Source organism: Pezoporus flaviventris, unplaced genomic scaffold, assembly GCF_033815535.1.
Source record: "Pezoporus flaviventris isolate CSIRO_AGI_PZ_B2104156 unplaced genomic scaffold, CSIRO_AGI_Pfla_v1 ptg000041l, whole genome shotgun sequence".
Taxonomy (NCBI): Eukaryota; Metazoa; Chordata; class Aves; order Psittaciformes; family Psittacidae; genus Pezoporus; species Pezoporus flaviventris.
The window spans coordinates 12,682,878-12,699,802 of NW_026892589.1; the positions used below are offsets into that span (position 1 = coordinate 12,682,878).

Below are 16,925 nucleotides of genomic sequence, written 5' to 3' on the forward strand. Positions count from 1 at the left end.
ACTTCATCTCTTCAGGCTTTGTGCTGAGGCAAAACTGGCAGTTATTTTCCCACTGGCTTGCTTTAGGGATGTGAGGCTTGCTGTCCTAGGAAGCTTGTGCAGTGGGCTCTTGAAAATCACGTTGAAAACTGAAGTGTGTGCGTTTTTGCCAAGAGAATGGATTTTTGAAAGTACTGAATACTGGTTGAGTCTTTTCCCCCTGTGATCACATTTCTCACATTGTCTTGTGTCTGGATCAGTGAAGATCTGGTTACCTTGGACCACTGTTGCACTGCATTTGCTTCCCATCTCTGTCCTCTTTGCTTTACTTAGTTGTTCTTCCCTGAGTTGCTTGCTAAATAAAAGAAGTTTTTAACTTGATGCATATGAGGGGCTTCAGGAACTTGGCGGTGTAAATTTGCAGGAGCCTGGGTTGCTGTCTTTAGTACTTCTGCCCATTGTGAAGGAGTCATTTTAGCTCATTTTGTCATCTTGATTCACTAGATTTTCTAATGATGGCTTGGACCATTGGGCAGCCTTCCAGCTCTCCTGCTGTCCTTAAAACACAGTGTTTCTAGTGCCAGGAAGCACTGCAAGTGAGTGAAGAGACCTTTTCCCTTTGTAAACTTCCCTCTCTCAAGAACCCATGCTGTGCACTGAAAGCCCAGGTGAGCTCCTCCTCACATCCTTCTAGATCTCAACTTGTGGCATCTCCCCATGTGCAGGACCATCTAATTAGGGAGCACATTGTGAGACGCATGCACAGTGATGGGATTTCCTCACCCCTGTCCTGAGACTGATGGGGAATTCTTCCTCTCTCCTCCTGTGGTTTGAGGTATCAACTTAAAAGTTGGCATTAGAAGAAAAGAAGAAAGTGGCATAAGTTAGGCTGGTGTTTGCAGTGCTGTATGTTTACAGTGAGCACTTGAATATTATTTGCACTTGTTCTACTTGTTGTGCAGCCCTGTAGGTGTGGAGAGAATTGTTTGTGCCAAAGAAGTGCTGCAAATAAGTACCAGACCAAAACACAAGCTGGGCTGACAGTGTATGTGTCAGATAGGGTACTGTCATCTTACAGAGCTTGAATTCTCTTTTTCAAGCAGTGAGAGATACTTCAGCAGTTGATAATAAAGAAACCAAACCACCCAAGTAATTCCTCTCTTGTGAGAAATCCCTGCTCCATTGCAGCCTTTTTGGTGTCCCTTTTTGAGGAACACGGGTGGATCTGTTGTGCTGTTGTATCTGTGTTCTGCTCTGCTTTGTTTGCAACCTTTGCCTGCGAATTAGGTTTGCAAAGTGCTGTATAAATATAGAGCTATATTAAACAATCTTGCAGTCTTCTGTTCTTGAGATAGAAATACATGTTGCTGAAGATACTTATAATCACTGATTTGTAATATGTTAATCTTTCCATTTGCCTGTTACTGGCAGTGAGCTGTGCATTTTATTACAGTGCAGATACACCTGAAAGCTGTCTTTATCCCAGTTAAAAGCTGCTGTGATTGCAGTTGTGTGCCCTGACAGTGGCAGGATGATGGGATGCTCCCTTGCTGCCCAGAGGATTTGGAAAGGTGTGACTAACCTCAAGGGTGTCCGGGGGGAGGCAGTAAACGTCAGCATAGATCCAGGCAGCAGTGGTGGTGTTCTGGCCACCATGGGCACTGGTGATGGCACAGTTATCTGAACAGGCTTGAGAGCTCACCTGGGAAGGTGCAGGCAGTGATTTGTTCTGTGTGTGGTTTATCTGCTGCTGTAGCTAAACTGCTGGCAAACCACCTATGCTCTGCCCTCTCATACTCCACTTCTGCCACACCAGCAAAGTCCCACCCTTGTGTGTGTGTTCATTCAGAGGGAAAGCTATAATTATAGCAAAGTGAAAATATTTGTATGTATTGTAAATATGGTGCTGAGTCTGCTTTGTTCATGCCTGACACCGGGAGGTGTGGATGCTTAGCACGGTCTCTCTGCCATGTCATCCTGCCTGAGTGTTGCCCTCCCAGCAAGCAGAGGCAGTTCGGACACACGGCTGCTCTTTACATGCTTTGCCATGGAACCTGGAAGCTCTTCTCCAGCTAAAAGCAGATTTAAAAATGAGCAAAATAGTACTCTCTGAAGCCCTTGCTGTAGATTTTGGGACAGCAAGAGGTATTTGCTCTTAGTGAAGCAAATGGTGGGATTTTGTGGCCATAATTTGAAAGGGTTTGTGTTTTTTTTAAGGAGTTTTTAGTTGAAATCGTGTCACTGAGGAAGAATTGCAGGTGGCTGGTTGGCATCCTCAGGATCCCTGTCTGTTCTGCAAGGTGTAAGAAATGCGGCAGGTTTGAAACATCTCGTTCTTTTTAATGTGCTCTGTAGAAGAGGTCTGCGAAGAGAGAGGTGTGTGTTAGAGAGCTTGGGCTCTTTTCACCCTGGGATCACAGCACATCGTTCTGGGGCCATTTCCCTTGTCAAACACAGAGCATGGCGAGGAGAGGCAGCCAGAGCCAGGGAAGTTGAAGGGACCTCAAGTCTGTTCTCGACCCTCTGTAGTGTGTTGTGCAGCTGTTGGGTCAGTTGTCCTCTTCCCCTTGCCTCTGAAGGCTTTTCTTTCCCTACCTCTTTGTAAGGATAAAAGGTGAAACTTGTTCACTTGTGGAATTTTTAGACGTGGGTGGACTTAATCCAAACCCAATTGATGGCTGTTTGACCAGGTTTTGTCTGACAGTCACTTCTGATTTTAGTTCCGGCTTTATGGAAAAGCTGCTTCTTAACATTTTAAATGGCAAAGCTTTTCCGTGTTTCAGTATGGAGTTTTTTAAGGTTTAGGGCTTAAAGAGTGAATTCTTTTGTTGTTTCCTTTCTGTGAGTGCAAGTTGCAGCAGGCTGAAAGGTTAGCTACTTCTTGCAAGCATGGGATGCTTCACTTCATTACAGCTAATGACCTTGCATTGTGCTGAATGCCATTGATCCTGCATGTCATTATTTTGATGCACCAGAGCTCAGCCAGGCTGTGTCAGAGCAGTTGCTATGTTCAGTGATAGAAGTTCTCAACCTCAAATATAAGTAATGTGGTACCCAGCAGAATATTTAAGTGAAATGAGCTGTAAGCTGATGGTATTCAAAATGCATTCTGAAATTCTGAGTGAATTCTTTCTCAGATGGCCTTTTTAAAAGGAAATGAAAGCATGTGAAGTTCCTCTGCACGTAGGAAGGGTACTGAACAGCACCTACGATGAAGCTCCCAACTGCTGCCGCAGTGTCACTGCTCCTCTGGGAACAGCCTCTTCACATCTGGAAACTGCCAGTTCTGCATGCAGATATTAGGATGTAGTTTCTTTTTTCTGCAGGTATGAACATTTGCTTGCTAAATGCTGGGTATTGCTCTGAGATTAGACCGATACCCTGCATTCAGTGGCTCTCTACCCTGTCATTATTCAGGCTGATGCAGGAGTGAGATTTTGGGATGTTCCCTTCACTTAAGAGGATCTGCCTGTGCTAAAATGCACTGTACCAGTATTAAAGGTGGCATTTAGCATTTTGGGTGAACAGTGAATGAGGCCATTTATAACCAGTTACACTGATGTGAATCTCTCCCAACAAATCTGCATCATTAAAACACCTTTGGAAAAATGTGTCATGCATAAAATTAAATACCTGTTTTGCTAACTCCTGATTTAATTAATGCAAAGTAAAGATGGCAGCACAGATTAATTTAGTTGGAAATGGCTTTTCTCTCAGTGGGCTGAAGGGAGGTTTTCTGGAGGTGTTGTACTGGGTGCCCTCAAAGCAGGTGAGTGAACTCCAGGTCTGATCGACACAGGTTTTTTGATAGTGATGGCAATGACATCCTCATAACAGTGCATACAGCCCAATGACAGCCTCATAACAGTGCCTTACATCAGCCCACTTTTTTCCCCTTGCATGAGCAAAGAGGGAGACCAGCTAGAAGGCAGTTTCTTTGGGAGGACAGTGTAGCTACTTTTCAGTTTTACCCTGAGAGGTATTTGGTAGCAACCGCAGTAAATCCAGGTTCAGAAAGGTGAATGAAAAGAAATCCATATAACAGAAGATCTTTTGATGTCTCCCCCTGGTTTTTCCTTCTGTACCTTGATCCCTTTCACTCAGTTGGTGCCCATGTTTCCCCTTGCCTTAGATATGGCTTTCCTGTAACTGCTCATCCACTTTAAATATTCATTCCTCTTAACTTTCTTTAAAGACTCCCTTTTAGACCATCTTCTTTTAGTTTGACCTCTTTCCTAACCTTGGCTATTCTTTTCTCAACCCCCTTGCCTTTTTGATCTGTTTCTCCCTGCTGCTTCATCTCTTTCCCTTTCCATCTTGCTCGGGATAAAACTGGAGCACAGGCTGTTCACTGTAAAAGTACAGGTGAGTTGTCAGCCCGATATTATAGGAAGCAGAGAATCTGTTGTTGCTTCCTGGAGACACATCTGAGCGCCAAAAGAAATTAAAATAATCTTTCATATGTGAATGATGCTCCTTAGTGCTTTAGCAGTTCTTATTTCACCTTAAGTAAAAATAAATCATAAATCACAGGCTGGTTTGGGTTGGAAGGGACCTTAAAGCTCATCCAGTTCCAACCCCTGCCATGGGCAGGGACACCTTCCACTAGAGCAGCTTGCTCCAACCCCCTGTGTCCAACCTGGCTTTGAGCACTGACAGGGATGGGCAGTATATATGCAACTATGTATGCAAATATATGCAACTTATAAATACATGTATGCAGGAAAAAAGCATGCCGTGCACTACAGCATGGACTCCAGCTTGTCCTGCCACCTCTCTGCAGTTTCAGGATTGGCTTTTTCCAGCTGATCTTTCCTTCAAGAGGGAAAACCAACATTATTTGTCAGGCAGGATTCTTTGGTATTGAGACTGAGCAAAGGGCTGGTGTGGATGGGAGTGGGCTCTGGGTGATAGGCAGGAGCATGCAGGTCTCCTGCAGCAGCACTTTCTGAGATGGGCTGCTCTGGGCTGGTGGTGCTGCAGGAGGGGAGAATCCTGCAGGGAGAACTGGGGATTGGGAAGGATTTGTGGCTTGGAGCTCCCCGTCATACTGCCTAGTGTTGGTGCACCAATGAGGCTTCATGGGGTGACTTTCCTCTATACCCCATAAGATGAGGTGAATGCGAGTGTGAAGCTGATTTTGCCTATCTTTGGTAGCCTAAATAGTTGTGGCTTCCTATCTAATGCTGACCTTTAGCATCATCCAGCTTTTGCAATTGGAACCAGTGCATTTAACAGTGCCTTTTGTGTTCACTGACTGAAAAACGGCGTTTGTTCCACAGGAAACTTGTTTGCACCTGCCACAGTCCCCATCTTTGCTCTTCCTTTGCTCCGCTCACTGGAGCTGCAGCAGTTGAAACTGTAGAATGTCCTCTCATTCCCCAGCATCATCAGCGTGGAACGTGACTGCAATAGAGCAGCTGGGGAGAGGATGCAGGGGGTGAGACCTGCTTAGAAACCTCAGCCAGATGTGTACAGCTCAAGGAGGAGATGATACAGTTCAGCTTTGGAAAGAGTCAAGTGCAGTGGGTTATTATTTCGACTTCTCTTTTTTTAGCTGTTCATTTGAGGGGTTTCAGAACAGCTCTTGGAATACCTCCCTGCACGCACAGATGCAAGTCCTGTCTCCGTTACTCCTAGCTCTTGCTGCAGGGTTTGCCAGGCTTGTGCTTTCTGCCCTTCTGCAGATGGTTACACAGTGGTCTCCTGAGGGGTTGGACATGTTCAGACCCCTAAAACCATGGGTGGCTTTTTGGAGGTGACCCATGCAGTGCATGAGCCGGTGGGTTCATGCTGCAGCAGAAGAATGCGGGGAAGCCAGGGCGAGGGGAGGTGCTAGGACAAGAGGATTTGCAAAGCTGCTGTTCCAAGTGTTGTGCTCAGCCTGCTCTCTGGTGGTAGCTGCTGTAGCAGAGATGACCTTTGCTTAAACGTGAAGCATTTGGTTTGATTGGGATACTCAGCTTCGTACAGCTACAGTTTAGAGTTGTCAGCTCATCTGCTCTTGCTTTTGTTCCCTTATCCCATGCAAGGTACACCGGTTACAAATAATATCACAGCAGCTTTAAAGCCAACAAAGCTTGCTTCTTCCCAACAGCTCTCTCCAGTGCAGGTTCTCCGGTGTCTGATAAAGGCTGAGCTCTGTCGCTCTTTTCTTTCAGACTGGGGAGACTAGTAGGAGGGCAGACAGAAGAGGCACCTGCTGGCACAAAACGTGGAAGAAATAAACAACCTGGGGATCTTGAGTCAAATTTGGCTGAAAACAGCCAGCAGGATCCAGAACTCTTGCTAGGGTTGAGATGCAGAGAAGTACTTAAAAGACCATTTGACTGCGATCTCTTCTTACTGCCTCAGCTGGGCTGGAGCCTGCAGCATGCAGGGCAGGCAGAAGAGCTCCGGTGGAGGTAGAGCATCACTGCTGTGCTCTGGTCTGTGCTGGTGAATGTAGGGATTCTCCTTTAGATCAGCTGATGGCAACATCCAAACTGTTTGTCTGGGTTTGTTGTGCGAAGCTGTTGTGAGGAAGGAGGTGCTTGGTAAATCTTTCAAAGGAGGCAAACCAGCCATGCTTATAGAGAGCCTGGGAGGCACTGTTGTGGTGAATGCTGCTCTTCAGTCCTGAAAATAGCTGAGGAGTGTTTGCTGTCACAAGAGTGATGGAACAAAAGGAAGAATGGGAGAAATAGTTTTGGAGGCGGTTGTTTTGACCCTGTCCTGTGTTTGCTGACATCCCACTAGTAAAGGGTCAGTCCCATTCGTGTTTCCTAGATAAACTGTCAGTGTGATGGATATGTCTTCCAGCAGTATTTGGTTGCTGTATTTCTTATCGGGATTTGTTTTCACGATACCTGAGGGATGTGACAGTCATATGTGTGGTTTCGTTGTGCTGGAGACACCTTCAGGACTGAAGTGCCTGTAGGACGTAGCATGCAGGTGTGACCATTTGCTGTTGAGGATGGGGCTTTTCTGTTGGACAAGACCTAATCAGGCAGCTTTGAGACTTCAGAACAAGCAGGCACCTTCTGTTGTAATCCATTTTCCATCCCTTTGATAGCGGAGGTAGGACGTTGTTCCAGCGTTTTATATAACTCTACTTCTTGTTGCTAGTAAAGTATTCATTTTGCCCAAAACCATGGTATATGCTGTGTCTTTGAATCCCAGTATTTATGACTGATGCTTAAAGGTAATTTAAGGAGACGTAGGGTTCTCTTTTCCCCATGTGAATTGCTGTGGTCTAGTCAAGACAGCTTGCAGCAGCAACCACGTGGAAGTGTTGTCTTCCCACAATTAGAGGTTAAGAGTTGACAGCAAATGAGCCAGGAATTATAATTAAAAAAAACAGGGTAATTTGAGCATGGTGAAAACCAGGGAATAAAAATTCTTGGTGGAATGCACGTTGTCAGTATTGGGTGCAAATAAGAGCTAATGAATCTTGCAGTGAAAGATGTTTGAATTGTGTTTATTTTGCTGAGCAGGGGGGCAATTCCTCCTATTCCATTGGAGCTCAGGGTTTTGTTCAGTTGGTATTGATGCTCTTTTGGAAAGCTTTTACCTCTCTGCTTTCTGAGGTCTGACATAGAAGAGAAAGGCTTCAATAGGCACCAGCTGCTCAGTGGGCCCTTTCTTTTCAGAGCATCGCTTGCTTTTCTCCATTCCCAATTAAAGTGTGTGTGAAACTTAGCTTTTGTTTGAAGCAGCGGGCGCTGTGATATTCCATGTAAAAGGAATGTGCTCCTCACCTTTTCTCTCCTTTTTTGCCGCAGGGTCAGCATTCTTCAGGGGAGGACATGGAGATCTCTGACGATGAGACCAACCCTGCACCCATCACCAGTGCAGAATGTGCCAAAACCATTGTGGTGAACTCCTCTGTCAGCAACACAGGCGTGATGGCCCCATCGATTCCTCCCATGCCACCACCAGGATTCCCTCCTCTTCCTCCTCCTCCTCCACCACCTCCACAGCCAGGCTTCCCGATGCCTCCGCCGCTGCCTCCACCACCTCCACCTACTCACCCTGCTGTCACTGTCCCCCCACCACCACTCCCTGCCCCTCCTGGGGTCCCTCCACCTCATATCTTGCCTCCGCTTCCTCCGTTCCATCCTGGCATGTTCCCTGTCATGCAAGTGGATATGATAAGTGTCTTGGGGAACCAGTGGGGTGGCATGCCAATGTCCTTCCAGATGCAAACTCAGATGCTGAGCCGCATGATGCAGGCACAGAACACATACCAGTATCCGCCTTTCATGACGGGTCGGATGCAGTTTGTGAACCTTCCACCCTACCGCCCTTTCTCTATGGGAGCAGCTCTTGGTCGTGGTCAGCAGTGGCCACCGCTGCCCAAGTTTGACCCTTCGGTTCCACCACCGGGTTATGAGCCGAAGAAGGAAGATCCCCACAAAGCCACTGTGGATGGAGTCCTCTTGGTCATAGTGAAGGAACTAAAGGCTATCATGAAAAGGGACCTGAACCGGAAGATGGTTGAAGTGGTAGCGTTTCGGGCATTTGATGACTGGTGGGACAAGAAGGAACGTCTGGCAAAGGTAGGCTTGCACATACTCTCTGCTGGATCCCGAGGGGAACTGTTCTTAGTGCTTGTGGCACCTGCCTTGGGACAGTGTAACACTCTGGTATTAAACTTGGCATATTTCCATGGTGTCACGCCATATATGCAGGCATTTTGTGCTGCTTTGCCATCAGAACAAACACAAGTGGGAATTTTAGTCCTTTCCAGTCACAGGTGGAATTACACCATTGCAGAGTTATCTCTGAGCACATGTGGAGTCACAGCTGCTCACCTAGGAGTGAGCTGCTGCTCTGTCTCACACCATCCCGCTGATTGAATGCGGTCCCAAGGAAGAAATGTTTAGTTCTTGGTGTCATCCCTCTGCTTTGGGGTGATCTTCTCATCCCCTCCAGCTCCTTCTCATCCCCTCTCATCCTCTTCCAACTTTAGGGGAACCCTTTATTTGCAAGGAACTAAGCACAGGGTCTTGGACACCATGTTCATCTTTGGTGGCATGCTGCCCAACCCGGCCTGCATGGCTGCTCAGTTCATCCTGGCTGGATGCCTCCAGAAAGGGGTTTGCAGGAAGAAATTACCTCCCCATCAGGAGAAAAACATGCAAGGGCTTCTCACATCTAAGAGGAAACTGTACTTCAGCTCCAAAAAACCTGAAGTCAGATGCAACAGGAGCGTTTGAAACCACCAAGCTGCTGTTTTGTATTCTCCACTCTGTGTGATGAGATCCACTCCTCTGCACTCCCCCCACCTCCCCAGTCCATGTATACAGCAGCAGTTAACTAAAAAGCTGAATACTGGCCAAATCCATGAGGAGTTCCAGGGATTAGTTAAGAAAACAGTTCTGCGTGAGTTGTCTCATCCTTTCTCAGCCAATTTAAAGTGTACCTCAGCCAGGAAACATCTCTGTGACCTAATATGTGATGAATTTGTCACTGCCAAGAAACTCACACTATAGAAAGGTTCATGCAAACCTGAGAATTACTATTGCAGTGAATTCTTGTGAATAAAACCCCAACAAACCAAACCTGCAGATGCATTTTCTGTTTAAGATGCCAGTTTTCAGAGCAGTATCTCCATTACCTGCTGGTAGCACGTTAACTCCAGTGCCTGGGAGAGCTCCTTGGCTTTCCATTACCATTCCGTTGGTAATGCTGCTGCTTAACAGCTGGTTTATGGCTGTGTAATTTGTTCTGACTTGGAGCTGGCTGGGGTGACGTGTGCCAGGAAACCAGGTCCCTGTCCTCCTGACTCATGTTTGGAGCTTCTGTCTCCCACCAGCATTTGCTGACCTTTTTGCAGGAGGCCCCTTGATTTCCAGGGCAATGAGGGAAACAAATCCAGTGAACAAGTTGCAAAAGCCGTGACTGAAGTACCCAAGAAGTTGTTCTAAACCAGGTATCTGCAGTGGAGAAGCAGAAGCAAGCCTAGGCAAATCTGCAGCAGCTGCTCGGGCTCTTTATATACTGAGCTATGGCTGGATTTAGCATGTTCCTCCCTTCACCTGGAATCTGTAATCCACTTTGGGACAGGAAGTTGACTGTACCACAGCAGCTTGCCACAGTCCTTGCCACAGGTCATGTTGGACATGAGTAGTCTAATTGGGCATACAAAATTGCTGCATGGAAAACCACTTGTGCTTTCTAACCAGGAACAGAAATGCCAGAGCTGTTGCTGGTTCAGGGCACTGCGTGGAGAGCCCTCTGCCAGGCCATGTGCTGCTGTCACATGCAGAAAAATGTCACATATTTCAGAGCCTCCTTTCTGCTAGGGCTGGGCATCCCCTGACACTGGTGTGGGACAGGATTCCTTCTCAGTGACAAGCTGACTCCTAAACTGAACTTACCTTCCTATTGCTGGTGTCTTTGTGCATGTGTGAGGATGAGCCAGCTGGGCTCCTTGATGGCAGCTGTAGGTAGGTTCCCCATGTATTTTGCCACCAAATTATTTTTCTAGAATAGACCAAGACCTCCAGGCACTGTTAGAGCTGAAATGACCCTCTAAAACAGGCCCTGCATCCCCATTTCTTCCTTCCTAACAGTTTTAATTGGAGCTCCTCGTATTTTTCCTTATTGACTGATGATAGTGAAAGAAATCATGTTACTTTCAGAGGTTTGCAGTGTAAGTAAGACAACATATCTGCTTTTTTACATCTTTTCTTCTTTAGAAATAAATGAAGCACATTTATAGGGAAAGATAATATCTTTTAATATCTCCTATCCTTGGACCATCTAGCTGCAGTAGTCCTGTTATGTCACAGGAGAGATCAAAGCTTGTCTTAGCACTTGAGCTCTGCTGTATGCCGGTTCCTGCGCTAGGTCCCTGTAGGGACACAGTAGGTCTCCCTGACCTTCCCAGGCATGACAGCAGGAAGCCCTGTGGGCGTCTTTTTATCCCCTGACTGCCCAACAATGCTCAAGTTTAGTAGGACAGCAGATACTACCTACTCAGTGCTGCCAGCAGCCCCTGAACCACACAAGGCGGCAAGACACTTGCCACCTCCCGTGCCTCAGTTTTTCTCTTTTCTCCCTGTGTTTTGGCTGCTGTCTTCCATCAAAGGAATCAACTTGGGCAGCTGATTGACTGCCAAGAAGTATCATGCCATAGGTAAAAGATGGGAAAGCTCAAGGATAAAGCTGGTGTCCTAGGTCAGGCAGGATAGAAAACATATGTGGTGAAAGCTGCTGAGGAGCGTGTTGCTGGTGAAGGCAGCATGTACCACAGACTGTCTGCCTGAGGAAAGCTTTTCCCTGTTCCCAAATCTAGTGATGGGTTTAAGTTTAAAGCCTGGATAAAATGCATTAAGCAGAGTGCCAGGAATAACCTGCCATCTCTGGCATGGAGTGTTGCTGTTTGGATTCTTGATATTCCCACTAGTCTTGTCCCTTATTAGCAGGAGAGCTGAGCTCATGCTTCTTCTCTGGTGATTACAGCCAGCTTTGGCAGATGAGCTCTGTTAATGTCTGTTAAACTGACTTTTAGATGTTCTTATGCCACTGGCTGATGGGAGTGAACGTTCCCACCGTTTGCTCAAGAAGAGCATGGCATGCCACCGGGCATCGTGCTCTCCCCACCTCATCTGCCTCTTCACAGCTGCAGAGGTTTGAATTCCTGCTCTTCCTTCACACCTCAGGTCAGGTGAAAAGGGGTTTGATGTGGCTGAGCAGAGATGATTTCCTGTTTCTCAGGACTGGAGCCTTCTGACAATCTCTGTGGACTTGTGCTGTGGTTGCCAAGTGAACACAGTGATGGGTGTGATTTCTGACTCGCTATATTGTGTCTTGTGCTGAAAAGAAGAAAGGTCTTCCCAACTAGAAGGTCTGAAGTTGCTTTCAGCTATGTGGGTTAGCAAGTGAAGGTAGATAATCCAGTGTTAGGCTGACTTGCCTAAAGCTGGTTATTTGCAAGAGGTATATGTGTAGCTCTATTTCTCACATAGCTGTGACCAGACCAGATGGGCTCCTGCAGCATTTGGGAATACTGGTATATCCCAGCTCCTAAGCTTCCCTTCAGAGTTTAGGATCTTTGTACAGTAGCTGCTTTTTTGATACACGGTAGTTCATGCCTGGGGGGAGGAATGTGTTCCCTTGGGCTGAGTTCTGGGTTGATGTTTGCACCTTTTCTTCCCCTTTCATCTTTCGTTTTAATGGCCTTTGCTTCCAGCATTGGATTCTGGCTGTTCAGAAAGTGGTCACTGTGGTCTCCACACCAGACACTTGAGAGACCTGAAATGAGCCATGGGGGCTAATGGGTCTGTTCATTTCCCTTGTCCTTTCTTGTGAAGGACTCTAGCCTATGTTAAGTTGCATGTGAAGTAAATGGAGATTGTTTCTTAAAACACTCAGTGGAGAAAGCAGGAGTGTCTGCTCTTTGCCAGTGTGGTGGCTCCAAATGCAAGATCACTTAGTGTCCCATGCTAAGCAGCTGTTCTGGGAACCCCAACAGTTTTGCCTTAATCAATTTTAGTACTTTGTGCAGAGCAAATAACTTCTTAAAATGCAAAGGGGAGGAGGCTTCTCAGAAATGGAAAGGTCTTGTTATCAAGAAGAGCTCTTGCACCTTCTCCCTTTCAAGTGTGTGTGGCCACGTAGTGCATGTTCAGCTGCCCTTGCCTTCAGAGAAACTGATAGCAGGGCGAGGCAGTGACATTTCACAATCCTCAACATAGATGGTTTTCAGAGTTTGTGTGCTACCCAGGGCATTTTCTACTTGAGTGTGCTGTCTCTGTTGCAGGCGTCTCTCACTCCAGTGAAGTCTGGAGGAGAACTGGAGGAAAAACCAAAGCCGAAGGATCGAATTGCATCTTGTCTTTTGGAGAACTGGAACAAAGGAGAAGGCCTGGGATATGAGGGAATTGGCTTGGGCATTGGGCTACGAGGGGCCATCCGGCTGCCATCCTTCAAGGTAAAAGCAAAGATCTGTCTTCATTATGCTAGTATTCCCTTCCAGCCTTATCTTTGCATCTACCACTTGTGTGCATTGTCTGTAAAGGATCTCCCTGCTCCCCAGTGTAAATGAGGCATTTGGCTGTGTTTAGGACACAGCATTTCAGCATGATTGCAAAATATGCTTCTGCTTGTGGTGCTTTACACAGTTACTGATTTGCTTAGAATGTTCTGCAGTTTGGCAGCTGAATCTCACCTGAAGTTTGGTTAAAGGTGTTCTCTGCCCATGTACCTCACAGAATCAGACCTGCAAGCACAGGGTCACAGAGCATTTGCATAAACAATGAAAAGCATCTTAAACAAAGTGTGGGTTAGAGGAGGGTAGCGGCCTTCCCTGGAGATAGGCTTTTGAATGCATAGAAAGTGCAAGTGAAGGTTTGGGCTGACGGATTCTGCAGCCTTTATTTAGAATAAAACTTGCTTTGAGCTTCTTTAAGATGCCATAGGCTTAGGTTCTTTTTCTGTTCTGCTGCATCTCAGACAAATGGATTTGTGGAGAGTTTTCTCTGTCATCTTCAAAGTGTGTGGTGATGACATGCACCGTGCTGGTACCCAGAGTGTTTTGATGCAAATTGAGGGGGTAGAATTTCATTCACAGTGAAATTCTGTTTGGAAGCGAATAAAGGGATCAAGAGCTAGAGAAGTGTCCCTTGGTTTCTGGTGTAAGTCACCACTGCAAAGTAAAGCAGTAGCAGTTTGCTTAAGAAGTTGATATCTGCTGTTCCTAAACTTTTAGAAATGCTAATTGTGTCTTTTGTTCAGGTGAAAAGAAAGGAGCCACCTGAAGCTGCCTCAGCAGGAGATCAGAAGAGAATCCGACCTTCTACTTCAGTGGATGATGAAGATGAAGGTTTGCAAAGCACATTTGTTTAAAACACGAGAGCAGATGCAAACCACATGCAAGCTGAATGCTTTTAAACTTCACAGCAGTGTGCTCACTTACAGTTAGACACAGAGTGAAGGATCTGAGCCAGACCCCTGCTTCTCACAGACCTCTCATCAGCTGGGCGCTGTCTCCTCTGGATTCAGTTATCTTAAATGCACGGGTGGGAAATTTAAGCCCTGCATTGTATGAGTAACTCATAACCTAGTTTAGTTCTGGTGATGCAGAGCTGGTCACCCAGTAGAGGGAGCTCAGGTGAGTTCATGGAGAAAGCACACGCGATGGTTTGCCCTGTGTTTGATTCTAGGAACAAATCAAAGTTGTTTGCCAGAAAAACCTATTTGAAAATATTTTAACATGTTTTGCAGGTTAGGGATAAAACAAAGCTTTTGAATACCATTTGGTTTGCATTAAAAAGTAGATTCAAGTTACTTGTGCCATAAGGTCAATTCAGACTAACAACTGGTTTTGAAGCCGAAGTACAGAAAGAGGGTTTTGTAAAGCACTTAATACAAAAAGGCAGTAAGTTTGGCTTACTTGTCTGACCTCAGTCATGCCGTGTCTCCTCACTGCACTCTGCCTGTTGCTTGTAAGCTTTGGCCACCTGTATTTTGCCATCCTTGGCATTTCAATGCCCTGTACCCAGTCTTGCCCTCATGCTGAAATCAGTAAGCCTTTGTACACTTGAGGACTCACACAGCACATGGGGGCATTGCTCCTAGCTTTGATCTTCCCAAGTAACAGATTTCTGTTATGTGGTCAACACTTTTCCTACCTTACAAGGTATTTGATGGCAATTCCCTCTTGTTTTTGCTCATCAGAGTCGGAGAGGGACAGGGATGCTTCTGATACAACATCTGACCTGTCAAAGAAGGATGCGGAAGCAGTGGGGCTGAGACGGCGACCAGCAAGGCCACTGGAGCTTGACAGCGAGGGAGAAGAGGGAGATGAGACATCAGAGAAAGAGGAAGAGTCCTCTTCAGAGAAGGAGGAGGAGCAGGAAGAAGAGGGAAGCTTGGTGAAAGCAGCACCTGGCAAGGTGTGTTCATTTGTGATTGCAGTTCTGAATGCTGTCTGTTATTAAAAGGGGGTTGGTAGTTCCAGATGCCAGAGTTACCTTCTTACCCACTAGGGTCTGTGCTGAGGGAACCTCAATGAGGTTATTCACTCTTTAGATTCTCTAATCAGCATCCATGAGAGTCACTGGTGGTTATTACAGTGACAGCCAGGTCTCAGTCAGACACTGTTCATTTTTTGGCAATGCTTTCTTGCAAAGGAGGAAGAGGAGGATGAAGATGATGATGAGGATGAAGATGATGATGGAGATGATGATGAGGATGAAGATGAGGAGGAGGAGGAGACAGGCGTAGACACAAGTGACAAGGAGGAGGAGCAGGACTCTGAGGAGGGTAAGTGGTTCCAGTGGAAGGAGCAGGCATAGCCTTTGGGTCACATGTGGTTTTTCCCTCTGCATTTGTGAGCTGATTGTTTTTATTTGTGCACCTTCCTTCACTGAAGGGTGATTTTCCACAAGGTAATGTATACAGGTCCTTTTAGTTGCTGCCTGTGAGGCTTCCATGATCCCTCAGTCTGTGGGTCCCTTTGCAATAGCTCTCCACCCTCAGCCCAACTTGACAGAGGGGCAGAGACCTCAAAGCCAGCTGAGTTTGCTTTATGAACCATGTGTGACTGGGAGGAGAAGGGACCAGACTCCAAACAGGGTAATTCAGCTGCTAATAATTTTCTGTCCTCTAAGCTCTGCTCTGGGAGATGGTAGGTCCCACGTTTTAAAGCTGTGTGTGAAGGCAGCAGAAAAGCTTAGTACAACTCCAGTAAAGATGCAACCCACCAAGAGACGCATGTGAACAAGGTGCCAGGCAGCACTGCCTTTGCAGCTGGTGGAGCTGCCTGTTGTATAGCGATTGTTGTGAGCCTCCAGATACACAGTTTGTAAGTCTCTGCAAAACTAAATAAACTGGGGAGTCCTTCAAACCCACATGCTGTTCCTGATGCTGCTTCCACGCTGTTATAGTGTGGAAGTGATAATTTACTCCTGTAGTAGACCCTGATTGTTTAATGAAGTCGGAAAGCTGAACTAATGGGGATTTGTTCTTGTTGTAGATGTAGCAAGTCCCTCATCTTCCAAGGCTGAAGTTGAATCATCCGATGAAAGCGAGGACTCCTCTGAATTTGAGTCAAGTTCAGACTCAGATGATGAAGATGAGGATGATGAAGATGAAGAGGAGGAGGAAGAGGAAGAAGAGGTGGCTGAAGATCAAGACAGAGAAGCCATGGTTGCTGAGACGGAGCATGAACCTGCTAGTCATGAGCTTCCCGATGATGAGAGGGAGACTATTTTGGAGCTGTATCCTGTGGATGACTACATGGATGCAACAGGCTTGGGACTCGCAGAGCCAGCTTTGGCAGTGAAAGATGAAGGCATGGAAGAAATCAAAGCTGGGGAAGGTGAATGTGGTGAAGTCCCAGAGGCATCTATTGCTGCTGAAACACTGAAACACTTGGTTATGGAAAGAGACCAGGAGACAAAACTTGCTCTGTCTCCCATCTGTAGGCCAGGTATGTCTTTTCATGTAGTTTGGTGTTTGTTGTACACATTTCCAAGTACAGTATTCTCACAGCGTCAAATATGTATGGGTTTGTATTTCCTTTCTCCCTCCAGTCTTAGCTCTAGGCTAGGGGTTATCTCTACAGGGAAACAGGTCTGTGCTGAGCTTTCCTTCCTAGTAAGGAGCATTACATGAGTCATCAGCTACTAAAAATACTGTGGTTATTGTATCCAGAATCTTACCCTAAGCCAGTTTAGTTACTGTCCTACAGGAACTGAACAGTTGTCAACATTTGAGGGTGACTGATCGGATGTTGTGGTGGCTGAAGCTCAAGATAGAGAAGCCGTGGCTGCTAAAACAGAGCAGGAATCTGTGCTTAATGAGCCACTACTGGCTCTTTTTGTGTTTAATACTGAAGCAGTGTGTGACTGAGGAGCTATATGGGGCAGGTGAGTGGGGTCTCAGTGTTGTATCTGGTTCCTAATACTATTATTGGTGTTCGTTTTTTTTTTTACTTAGTCCTTTCAAGTGAT

The 16,925-nt window shown here is 46.3% G+C and overlaps 1 protein-coding gene across 2 annotated transcripts in view; it reads left to right on the forward strand.

The window, feature by feature from the left end:
- The window catches only part of SETD1B (SET domain containing 1B, histone lysine methyltransferase), a 48,067-nt gene that overhangs the window by 23,581 nt on the left and 7,561 nt on the right, over positions 1–16,925 (forward strand). Inside the window, exons 7-12 of one of the 2 annotated variants that reach the window (XM_061466297.1) lie at positions 7,743–8,519; positions 12,731–12,901; positions 13,705–13,792; positions 14,647–14,876; positions 15,102–15,234; positions 15,947–16,402. In XM_061466297.1, coding sequence (XP_061322281.1) covers positions 7,743–8,519; positions 12,731–12,901; positions 13,705–13,792; positions 14,647–14,876; positions 15,102–15,234; positions 15,947–16,402 — 1,855 coding nt within the window. The remainder of the gene's footprint in view (positions 1–7,742; positions 8,520–12,730; positions 12,902–13,704; positions 13,793–14,646; positions 14,877–15,101; positions 15,235–15,946; positions 16,403–16,925) is intronic. The other variant, XM_061466298.1, reaches the window with a different exon arrangement.